The sequence below is a fragment of the Barbus barbus genome, assembly GCF_936440315.1.
Source record: "Barbus barbus genome assembly, chromosome: 26".
Classification (NCBI taxonomy): Eukaryota; Metazoa; Chordata; class Actinopteri; order Cypriniformes; family Cyprinidae; genus Barbus; species Barbus barbus.
The window spans coordinates 29,443,628-29,456,834 of NC_136754.1; the positions used below are offsets into that span (position 1 = coordinate 29,443,628).

The following is a 13,207-nucleotide window of genomic DNA, read 5'->3' on the forward strand; positions in this document are numbered from 1 at the left end:
CGGCCTCTCGCCACGGGACGCCTCCGCATGCACTCGTCCAAATTGGAAGGTTACATATATTAGCGGTCAGTCTTAACCAACACACTAGCAACATGTTGAAGGTGACAAATGATGTGGATTTCAAAAGAATGCATGCCAGAGAATAAATGACCCTGGACCACAAAACCATACATAAGGGTAATTTTTCTGAAATTGGGATGTATACATAATCTGGAAGCTGAATAAATACGCTTTCCATTGATGTATGGTTTGTTAGGATCGGACAATATTTGGCCGAGATACAACTATTTGAAAATCTGGAATCTGAGGGTACAAAAAAATAAAACATAGAGAACATAACAAATATTTAAACAGAGAAATGTTACACTTTTATCCACTAATTGAACTCATTTCAAATTTGATGCCTGCTACAGGTCTCAAAAAAGTTGGCACGGGGGCAACAAAGGGCTGAAAAAGCAATATATTTTTTGAAAAGATTCAGCTGGGAGAACATCTAGCAACTAACTAAGTTAATTGACATCAGGTCTGAAACATGATTAGCTATAAAAGGGATGTCTTGGCGAGGCAGAGTCTCTCAGAAGTAAAGATGGTCAGAGGCTCTCCAATCTATGAAAGACTGTGTAAAAAGATTGTGGAATACTTTAAAAACAATGTTCCTCAATGTCAAATTGCAAACGCTTTGCAAATCTCATCATTTACAGTGCATAACATTGTAAAGATTCAGAGAAACTGGAGAAATCTCTGTGCTTAAGGGACAAGGCCGAAGACCTTCGGGCCCTCTGACAACACTGCATCACTCTTCGGCATGATTCTGTCATTGACATTACTAAATGGGCCCAGGAATACTTCCAGAAACCACTGTCCGCAGTGCCATCTGCAGATGCCAACTAAAGCTCTATTATGCAAAAAGGAAGTCATTTGTGAACATGGTCCAGAAGCACCATCATGTCCTGTGGGCCAAGGCTCATTTAAAATGGATTGTTTCAAAGTGGAAAAGTGTTCTATGGTCAGTCGAGTCCAAATTTGACATTCTTGTTGGAAATCATGGATGCCATGTCCTCTGGGCTAAAGAGGAGGGAGACCTTCCAGCATGTTATCAGCGTTCAATTCAAAAGCCAGCATCTCTGATGGTATGGGGGTGCATAAGTGCATACGGTATGGGCAGCTTGCATGTTTTGGAAGACACTATGAATGCTGAAAGGTATATAAAGGTTTTGGAGCAACATATGCTCACCTCCAGACGACGTGTGTTTCAGCAGGACAATGCAAAACCACATACTGCAGCTATTACAACAGCATGGCTTTGTAGCAGATGAGTCCGGGTGCTGAATCCGCCTGCCTGCAGTATCTTTAAGTATCATTGTTGTTGTTTTTTCTAGCTTCATTCATAGTTTTTAATTAATTTTTATTTCGGATTTAGCTTTACTTATTTTAGTTTACATATAATTCCTGTCTCTTTATACTGTATGACATTATATTGTCTATCTGCCACACTGCTCAGGCATAAAACAAAAAAAGATAAAACTATATAATTTGACCCCACTTTACAACTTGTGAATATAAAATATAACCATGCGTGACTTTAGAAGCATAGCTCAACAGCTTTTACGGGACAAAGCCAGTTTCAGGCACTTAGTAAGTTTTTCTAATTCACACAATAAATATGACAATGAAAAGTTAGTATGCTGCTAACTCCACCAAACTGTGGAAGAATACGAGTGTTGTTCCTAATGAAAGTTGGAGCAGTCTGTGCGGGATTGGAGCGCTGTTTGTTTGTGTTTGTGAGGAACGGCTGGGGGCTGCAGGTATGAAAGAGCTTCAGATTTGGGGAGAGAGACTGACAGCATGTTGGGACCCTGCGCACCGCTCATATTCATCTGAAAGACAACAGAGACCTCTTGACAGAACGAAACCACATACAAAAAATGTTTACATCCTGCAAACACTATGATTGCAACAAAAAAGCAAATCATATCAATCTTGCGTCTTTTGATCACACTTTGTTTGTGCTTTTTGTCAGATGGTAAGTGGGGAATTTACTCAGGGGTGATTCCAAATATTTAGAGCGGATTCTCAACATGTAAAGGCTTTATAAATATAGTGAGGATGTTATACAAACAATAGAACTATGGAGGTCACAACATGACAGTAATGAACAACCGCAACTAAATGCAGCCATGTTCAGTCCCAGTGCAACAGAGAACATTTTTGAGTCTGGTTCCAATACCTCAAATCTGGTTCCAATATATCCTGAATGTTATACCAGTTTGGATTCAGTTTCCCATGTTCTGTGCTGGCCCACGATTCCAGCATTGTTTAGTTCATGAACATTTTCTATTCACCTATTCCTAAAATGTCATTTCAAACATTGTAATTTAAAAAAAGGGAAAACATATTATTCTAAAATAGCAAACAAGTTAAAAATGTAATGGTTTCACTTCATTTTAAGGTGATGTTGTCACAATACACAAATAAGTACTGAGTATGTATTTACTATTGGTTAAACTTAGGGTCTGGTTTAGAGTTGCTTGAAATTATGCTTTATTTACTGTTATTTGTAACATGTTACACGCTTTAAAAAATGAATTGGGACCTGTTACCACAACTTAACGCATGGTTGCAAGTTAAAAATTCTAAATGATTGATTTATTTAAACCGTTCAAATTTGCAAATTATATTTTATGTGTTCTGTTGACATAATGTTAATCATTATATTTAATTAATATATTGGGTTATGTCAGCTCAAATTTCTGCATTTATTATGATTATTATTATTATTTAAATAAGTAACTTAAAAAGTAAAAATAAATAAAATATTATTGTTTACTTTGGAAATTGGGCACTAGATTTCTAGTTCCCAGCATAGGACTTGATAAGGAGAATAGATGTTGAAATTAAGTGTTATGTTTTTTTTAATTTATATATAGTAAAGCGAAAGATTTGCCTGTGTTTAATTGACTGTTATATTTGAAATGTTGAAAGCGTTCGTTATGTTTTTATGGTTGCCATTTTTGTAAAACCAGTCATTCATATCAGACCTTAATTACTAGATGGAGAAAGTGTGAATGGAGTGGGGGCAGTCAGGGCCATAGCATAGCCTAATGCATTATTTCAATTTAAAGTCTTGACATTCCCAACAAAAAAAATGAGCCCAGTCTCATGAAAATGTGTATCAGTGGCACTATTTTTATTTTTTGTGTCTTGCGTACTATTTATACGCAGAAACTTCGGCGTGCATATGATACGCCTGTGTTTGACGTGCATATAATGCGCATAATACGCACCTACCCCACACCCCTAAACCTACCAATTGCATATCATATGCACACCAAGTATGCCAAATAGAAACAGTAAATCATGCCATTGAAACGCACATTCATGAGATCGGGTTGTGCACAGTGTGAAAAACAACACACTTCCAATCCCATACAACTGTGGTGAGTAACACAAGTCTAAGCATACTATAATCCAATCTGAAACATGCGATTGAAAATATGAATGTGCATTTCTCATAGAGACGCTTCTATATCTCGTCTGCCAGAAGGGGGCCCAATCCGCCTTCATAAGACGCGACAAGAAGTCCAGGGCTCCGGATCCGGTGACTCCCAGATCCAGATCTTGCCGACGTCCCGCGGATTTTAATCATGCCTCTCTGTCAGTGTTTGAGAGCAGCAGGCTGACAATGATTTCCTCCGTGATTACGCACAGGGCGCGTCCCCGCGGGGATGGGGCCCCCTCTGGAGCCGTCCTCATGGCTTTGGGGGCCTCGCTTCCATTTTCCATTATTATGTGGACTACCGGAGCGACAGCGCAGAGCGAGACCTCGCAGGTTGGTGATGAGGAGGGAGCTCGCATGTTCCTCTCCGACTCTTTTTTTTCTTTTTAAAACAGACTCAGTCCTGATTCTCAGATGAAATGAGAAAATTGACAGTCTCAATTAGTCTTTAGCTCGCGCCAATGTAAGAAAATAATTCATTTTTACTCGTTTTTCGCTTTATTAAATTTTTTCGCACATTTACAGCGGCGTCCGAGATCTATCGTGCAATGTAACAGATCATTTCAAACATGTATATGAATTATCAGCAGATGGATATGACATTTTAACTCTTCTGCTGCTGTAAACAGACACATCTAGACCAGCAGGAATTGTACAATGTGTCAGGCTGAATGAGCTTTATGATCACGTTAGAGGAGATATAGAAATATATATGTATATTCTTCAGCGGGTTTCTGTAGGATGTCGCGCCGCAAACAAGCCAAACCAAGAGCTCTGAAAGGTAAGTGATCCTCCGTACCTGTATAACGGCTTTTCGAGAAACGAAAACTGCATTTTGTAGGATGTCAAACACCTTCTCTCGGTAAATGCATGCGTTATACAACACCGTTATTTCCACGAGCAGCGGTGCGCAAATATTAACAACTATAAAACCCAAAGATTTGCTTTATGAACTACTTGATGTGTAAAGGGTCAGAACGGATCGGAAACGTAACGCAGAAGTGCATGACTCTCTGCGCTGTGTTTTATGTGGTCTTGTCTCGTTGGAGAGTTCAGGACGATGTGTGCATGCGGTAGGAGATGATATAAGATCTGGACATTAAATTGGCACGCAAGTTTGGAGTGGCATCACGTGACTGGAGCGGCTGAGTAGCATAAACATCGTTTGACCATTACAACATTTTCAGCATTAGGCGTCTGTCCTCGTGTTGTTCTGATGTGTTCTTGCTTTGCATCTGTTTGTGATCGTGAGAGTCTTTGGCAATGATGATGTTATTTATTGCATTGGATTCAATAAATTATGTTTGTAAAGAAACACTAGTGAATCAGACAGAGGAGGTTTTTTTTTGAGGAAAAAATGACTCATTTATTTCTGTTGCATTCCGTTTTATGAAATAATTCTGACATTGTGAATAAGCACTGTAAACTAATGCTGTCTATGTTATAATTCCACAAACATTCAACAACTGGTGCTTTCTGCTTGGAACCACTTTATATTAAGTGTCTTTATGCAATAGCTTGTTTTTTTCCTCTTGATTATAGATGGCACAAAATCTAAACTAAACACATGCTCGTCTTAATTTTGTTATTTTGCTAACACTTTATTTTAAGGTGTCTTTGTTACATGCTACATGTACTCACTATTATAATAACAATTAATTATGCATAATTATATGCATGTGACACTATAAGCCAAACCCTAATCCTAACCCTAACTATATAGTAAGTACATGTAGTTAATTAGTATTACTCAATATTTTAATGCATAATTACACTGTAACAAGGACACCTTAAAATAACGTGTAACCGTTATTTTATCTGAATTTAAACATATGTCCTTAGTCCATATTTTGTATATCTGTGGACACATTCATGCAAGATTAATAGATTTATTTTATTGTATCTATTATTGAAGTAAAAAGATAAAACTAGACCCTTAGGATGAGATGGCCCCTCAGATTTGGCACAGAAGGCCTTGAGTAGCATAGTGTTATTATTTTTTAAATGCAATATTTATTGTAATTCGTGAGGTTATTATTCAATAATTCCATGAGTTAGATGTATATTTTAGACATATTTGCTATTCATTAAAACCTAAGCTAATGGAGTGAATGCAGTTAAGACATATCTTCAATTAAATTACACATGCAATTAAATAAGTATTCCTGTGTTTGTATAGAATGAATGTACCGTTCAGAGGAATCTCTTTCACTTGGGATTCTGCTTCATCAGTTAGTCAACTAAATTGTCAAAACACAATTTTAAATAGAAGAGTTTATTTAGTATTTTATATTAATGTCACGTTGTGACATTAATATTAATATCTGTAATTGTAACCTCTTTTAAACCTACCCATACCACTAAACTTGTCCTTAAACTGACCCGTATCCAACTTCTATAGCAGCTGAAGTGTTGCAAAGCAACACAAACACAATGAGTAAGTTGTATCAAACACTTAATTTGCTTGAATTGAGTTGCATTTGTGGTTATTTGGTTATGTTATTAAGTTTCTAGTGTAGTGCCAGCAGGTGGAAAAATAGGAGGACAAAGCTTTTGAATAGATATTAATGTAACAATGCAACATTTCCTTTTTGAAGCTATTTATATACATTTGGCACTTTTATTTAAAGCAATTTTGCGCTTAAGGTTTACATCTTACCAGTTTATACCATTCATTCCTTGGTAATTTCACCCATTATGTTGCGTTACTGGTGCCAGGCTCTGCTGTTTGAGCTGATGAGAAACACTCATTAGATTGAACCTCACACAGACTTTCTTACCTGCGCTGTTCAAAGCTCTGGCAGTGGACGGAGTTACGTGTGATGGAGTGTCATGTGCCGGCCTGTAAGAGTGCACTAGAGGTGATGGAGGTCAGCGAGGCTGTGTGAAATCCTGTCCTCTGTCATGGAGACCCAAGCTAGTTTAAATACATATTAAAAACAGTGTGTCTGGATCTCAGGGAAGACTTAACCTTTTATTTAATTTTTTTACAAAAGGTTATTTTAATATATAATGCGCTGGACAAAGGTGACAGCGTTATTGCTTAAGGGAATAAATGTCCACAGGCCAAAGACATACATCATCCGCTCATATGCAAACACTTTCTCCTCTCACACTGCCATTTACTCAGAGCTGCCCGTCTGCATCACACACGCACACACACACACACTCACACACACGCACACACACACACTCACACACACTCACGCACACACACACACACACACACACTCACGCACACACACACACACACACACACACACACTCTGGCTGTCTTTGACTGTGGTTTGAAGTGTTTTCTGTGCCACATTCATCTCTGTTTCTGAGACAGAGCTCCTGATGGCCGTAAATGAGACTGCCTCTGTTTATGTTCATTAGTTGGATGCTTTTTGAGGTGTATTTTACAGAAATGTTCATAAAGCAGCAAAAAACAGCTCTGTGATGTTTCACATACACACATTTTGACTGTAGTAGATTGTTGATCAATAGTTTGCTGACCGATAAAGGGACTTATTTTTTCATCTTTTCAGAAATGTTTGAACATGTTAAGCGATCGGCTGCTGTATGCATCGCTTATACATTATTATATACATTATACGTACACTGTATACATTATAATGAAACTGTGCATGGTTACGTTTTTTGATGGTGCATCCAATATTCAGTAAATTGTGAATATTTGTTTGTTTACTGTTTGTATAATTGTATTGTTTGTAGGTTTTTTTACTGTTCCCTGTTGAATAATAAACAGTCAACAGTATTATAAGCATTTAAGTTAACAAACATAGAGAATGATCATAGATGTAGGTTCCTGTGAGTGGTCCGTGATGAAAAGATGACTTTATTTATTTATTTTTAAAGCAGAGCAGTCAGTCATTGGTTTAGTGCAGTTTAAATTATTTAAATTTAAGAAAATATTATAACATTTTACTTCATAAGTTTAAATAATTTCTGTCCTTGAGGTTAAATGAGGATCATTATATTATTTTAGTACTTTTTTTCACATGTATTGACTTCATATGCAGTTTGGCTTTGAGTCTTAGCTTATCATGAGGGTCTCGTTCACACAGTGGTTGTGTTCTGGCGCTGTGATCGTGTCCTCTGCCCTCTGAAAACACCATCACACTCTTCACATCCGTGACGTCAAGTCTGAGGAGTTTTACGTCAGAGAGTAGCTCTAGCGCTGGTAAATCCAACACATTTTGGTAGGATGCTGATGAATGTTTTTGAAATGTCAGATTTTCCAGAAAGGGAATGTTTGTAGCAAAAAGCTTTGTGTTTGAATATTTTTCCAGAACAGTAATTTCTGATTTTATTTCCTTTATCAAAAGTATTCATCCACAGTCTATAAAGTTCTTATAGACTGATCAGTATTTTTGTTCTCATGTCATGTCATTGTATCTGTCCCAACATCATAATAAAGAAAATAAAGCCTTATTAAAAGTGAGAAAACCTAAGTAATTCAGAATCATAGTGTATTATTATTATTTAGAAAAAAATTCACAACTGCTTCACTGCTTATTAATATTTGTTTAAACGTTTTGTTCAGTCAATCTACAGTTGCCCTGAAAATATATAATTTAATAATTCATTGCAGCTTGTTCAAATGCATTTTTAGAATTCTCAAAATACTTCCCCTAATGTATGTATATGTGTGTGTATTTGTACATATAAATATACACAGTACACACATATTATGTAAACAATAAAATTTTTATTTTGGATGTCATTAATCATGATTAATCGATATGACAGCACTAAAATAAATAAATAAAAAAGATAATGAGGAATACAATTGAATTGAACACTAACGTTCACTGTATATACCTGGGATGCAAAAACAAGTGAAATACAAACAATATGTCCATAAGTGAACAGAAACTGGAGTGTTATTTAAAAATGCATTCTTGCACAAATGAACCATTACTTAATGTCTGCACTTATTGTTGTAGCATTTATTGGTGTCATCCCTAAATTCACTTAAAAATAGGTGGCTTGAATCCTGGCTAGTGTTAGTCATAGTTAGTGTCCTGATGGATGGTCATTTGAGGAGTCATGCAGATCATTTCTGCCATGTTCCCGGTAGTTCACACATGTAACCTAGTTTGTTTGCATAAATGAATATGTATGTGTTTTTTGAATACTGTATGTTACTTTAATAAATCACAATGCATTTGTGTGTGCGTGTGTGTGTGTGTGTGTTTGGTTATTGACCAACACAAATGATTCATGATGTAAAAGTCAAGATAGATGCAGTTAAATTGTCAAGATGATAAATGGATTGTACTTGTTAGATTATGAAAGACACTAGTTAACCCAAAAATGAAAAATCTGTCATCATTTACTCAAGTCATTCCGAACCTGTATGAATATTGAATATATTTAGAAAAATCTGGATAACCAAACATTCACTGGTTCCCTTTGACATTCAAAATAAATCAATTAAAAAAATACTGTGGAAGTCAATGGGGACCAGAAACCTTTTGGTTAGTAACATTATTGAAAATATCATCTGTATTCAGCAGAAGAAAGAAACTCATACAGGTTTGGAACAGCTTGAGGGTGAGTAAATGACTGAATTTTCATTTTTGGGTGAACTATCCCTTTAACATTTAAAGATCTGGGATGCAAAGGTAGTTATTTTAGTTTGCAATAAGGGTGAGCCAAAGAGCACAATTATCATTTCTCCAGCTCTCCAGTCTGTCAGTCATGAGCCCTAGAGTATGAAATATACTGCCAGACGCTTCAGTATTCTCTAGGAAGACTGTCTGGCATACTCTTGCTTTTTAATCACATCTGATAAATGGCAAGTTTATCAGTCAGTCAAATGATGATTTTGCAGTTTTGGATTATTTTGGCGGACGTTTACTGTATCTTTGTGCTTGAGCAGAAAGCCTGCCTTTGTACAACTATTGGCCTTTCAGCCTAATTGTGTCAGATGGAGGACTTCTTTTTAAAGGTGCTTTTCAAAGCAGCGTTGTGCGCTGTCAGTCAGTGCCAGAGACCAGCGGGGAGGTCTCGTCAGGTGTCCCTTTCCTCTGTGCCAGGAAATGAAAGTGCAGATAGTGGAGGTATAATGGAGACCGCAGGGGTAGAGCTGAAGTCTCCTCCCAGAAAGCCTCATTTCTCGTGAAGCAGGTGGGAGTCTTTGTTCTCCTTGTGCTTCAAAAATCCATTTAGTTCTCCACACCTGGCATACAGGAGGAACATTTCCTGTTTAATGGGTAGAGAATGAGTCTCTAATGAAGTGACAGGCACATCTTGCAGCACAAAGTCTGTTTGTGGAACACTGGTACCTGTAAAAATCGCTTTAATGGCATATAATGTTGTTTTATGTTTGTTGGCTAAATATGGGTTATTTGTATGCTACATGTTGGCTGGAAAGTTGCCATTAGTACAGTACATAAAAAATTAAGGATCATATTTAGAAATCACATTAACCGTAATCACCATATACACTGAGGAAGCACCTTTAAGGGATTGCATCCTCAAATTTGTGGTCAGCAAAAATGGATTCTTAAACAATTGATCCCATTCTTAAATTGTGTAACCTTGCAAAATACAAAGTTGTTAAGCTTTAATCCCAGCATCATTTCAACCACAGAGGAATTTGTAAAAGCTTAAAAAATAATTATGTATTTCAATCATGACAACTCTCTGAATGTTTTAGCGTGTTAATTCAGTGTTCAGTGTCATGTTAAGACAGTGTATTTGGTCATGGTGGATTAGATCTGCTCCGCTGCTGCTGCTATTGTGCTACAATATTGTGCTGGTGAATATATTAATCCTGCAGCAGATCTAGACAGGTGGTGCTGGGGCAGGTGGAGGGTTACAGTGAACATTTAAATCTTATTGGCTGCAGAATCAGCAGAAGCCAATCAGCTTGCACCATGTAGACAATGATGTGATTGCCAGCTCATTGCATGTAAAGGACCGATCAACCTACTTTTGGTGTAAAAGGTGGCGCCTTGCTATTAATAATAAAAAAACCCAGGTTATTCACTTTAGGAGGAAGGGGGTTCCTCAGAGTAGTTTCACTTTTCATTTTGGTAGCGATTCCTTAAAGTTTACCTCATCCTATAAATACTTAGGTTTTGTTCTGGATGAGAATATGAGGTTTCAGGAAGGAAGGAAATTATTAGCAGATTCTGCCGGAAGAGCATTAGGTGGTTTGTTAAGTAAAATGAAATCATGTCCAGATCATAGTTTTTCCATATTTACACAACTTTATGAATCGTTGGTTGACCCAGTTTTGTTTTATGCTGCAGGAGTTTGGGGTTCCGGAGAAGTGTCTGAATGTAACTCGGTTCAATACCGAGCACTAAGATGCTTTCTTGGTGTGCATAAATTTGCTACAAAGTTAGCTGTGGAGGGGGACGCAGGTTGGGTTCCGTGCATTGTTAAACAAAGCTGTGAAATGGTGCGATTATGGAACCGTCTTGTTAGTCTGCCTGAGGAAAGGTTAACAAAGAAAATTTTTAACTGGGATAAAACTAATTTTCATCCATGGTTTAGAGATATTTCCGTTATTTTAGCAAATTCAGATATGAATATAATGTTACAAAATAACCTAAACTGTAATATTAATCATGTCAGGCAGCAGTTGGGTGTAAAATACAAGGAACAATGGAAGAAGGATATTTGGAATAAGCCAAAACTTAGAAATTATGTACAATTTAAAATGGATTATAAAACAGAATTATATCTCCTGTGTAATTTAACGAGAAGACAAAGATCTCTCTGTGCCTAACTAAGAACTGGCACCCTGCCTTTGGCAGTGGAAGTGGGGCGATTTAAAGGAATACCTCAGTACTCACGTTTATGTGAATTTTGTGACACTAATGTGATTGAGGATGATTTCCATTTTATCTTTCATTGCTCCTTGTATTGTGATTTGAGGGAATCATTATTTGAATTAATCCAGTTGGAAAATTCTGATTTATTTTGGAAGCAGGAAGCTGAAATTATGTATTGGTTATTTGAAAACAAGGTCTTTGCTTTAGTTAAATTTGTGGAAAAGGCCTGGCATAGACGTCAAAGTATTCTATACCCCGTATGAGGAGTATATAGATATATTTGTGTTTGTCTGGTAATGTTGTCTTTTACTCTGTATTATGTCACGTGGCTATGATTTGTTGCAGTGTCTAATAAGCCCTTGTGGGCTGGGCATCCATTATGATGTATGACACTTAAATAAATCAAATCAATCAATCAAGTAAGCTGATAACTCACAAATATCAGCTTATTAAAATAACCAGTTTTCCCTGTTTACATGCACATCAGTATCCCGACAACACTAGTAAGCTGCGTTTACATGACTTAATTGATAAATCAGGTTATTTCCTTTTAGTGACTTTTTTTTCTTTGCGTATCTGATTCCAAGTATTCTATTCATTGTCAGTTGTGATGTCAAATAAAGCTTGCAAAATGTCAGCTCATATTATCCTTTTATGCACTTATAAATGCAGCATATTGACTGAACCACTTTCTGATGCACGAGATGAGAGCACATATTTTAATCATTTTCTGAGTCATGAAAGAGTCTTCTTTTGTGATATATTTCCTTCTTTCTTTACTGCAAAACATTTGCTCCATCTAGATGGGCTTAAATCTGCACTAACGATGCCGATAATTGGCTTAAGAAAGTGATATAAATGTGCTCAGTGAGATTTCATGATACCAGTGAGTGAATTCAGGAAAACGTCACTTAATTCATTTAACTTTTTAACTATTTTTATATTTTGATGCGAATGATTCATTATCAATAAGTGAAAACAATGGCATGTAACCTTCAAGTAGTTTTCAATTAAGTATGTAAGCACTTAAGCAATACACCAGAAACCGTGAAGGTTCTCAATGCACTTACTAAAGTTATCCAGAGTGTTTTATTCATTAGCTGTGTTTGATTATTATTAATGACATTAATCTGTGAGCAGCAGGTCTGTTAGTCTGCATTTGCATTGCAAGATCCGTGCTTTTTCAGCTAATATAGACCTTTTCAATTGAAGAAAAGTAAAAAGAATGCGAGACTGAAGCTATCAGCAGCAGTTGTTAAAAGTATTAGCATCATATTGAATTTTAAAGTAATTAATTTAGCTAGCATTTATAAGATTCCAGCACTTTTACAAATGTGTCCCAGAGATCATCTTCACTTTTCAGAGGTCCATTATGTGTTGGCGTTATGCCTTAATGTGTCCCTGCTCATTTCTGTGTGCCATGAAAGTCAACCCAGATGGATAATGTATATATGAATCTGATTTGCACGTGGCAGTGCAGCTCTTTGTGCTGTTATATGGACGTATAGGAGCGGATGTGAGCTGTGGTGGTTCAGTAGATGAATGCCTCCTGTCATGCATGTGGCGTTCAGCGGCGATGAGCAGTAATCAGGTCATGAGTGAGTCCAGCGGATCTGCTGCTTCATTTGTCTCATGTAAAGGTCAGCTCTCATGTGTGTTTATTTTAAAGCTCATATGGATGATGGTACCTGTGAGCCTGTCAGCCGTTAGGACAACAGCAGCGCCGGTGTGAACACATAAATACAGTACAACGGATGATGAAAGCATCTGATATTTCAGGCCAGCAATGGTCAAACTGTGATATTTCATGTTTGAGAGCTGTTTCTTTCAGATCTAAAAGATGTTAGAAAACAGGACTTAAAGATGCAGTTCTACCGATGCGAATATGTTAATAATTTTAACAAAATAAGAGGGA

At 36.8% G+C, this 13,207-nt stretch overlaps 1 protein-coding gene across 2 annotated transcripts in view; it reads left to right on the forward strand.

Moving 5' to 3' along the window:
- The first annotated feature begins 3,712 nt into the window (after positions 1 to 3,712).
- Positions 3,713 to 13,207, forward strand: part of LOC306846248 (zinc finger protein 521-like) — a 96,899-nt gene continuing 87,404 nt past the window's right edge. Inside the window, exon 1 of one of the 2 annotated variants that reach the window (XM_079379480.1) lies at positions 3,713 to 3,829. Coding sequence is in view for 1 of the 2 variants with exons in the window: in XM_079379479.1 (XP_079235605.1) it covers positions 4,238 to 4,277 (40 nt within the window). In the remaining variant the exon portion in view is untranslated. Of the gene's footprint in view, positions 4,278 to 13,207 lie in introns of both variants that reach the window. The other variant, XM_079379479.1, reaches the window with a different exon arrangement.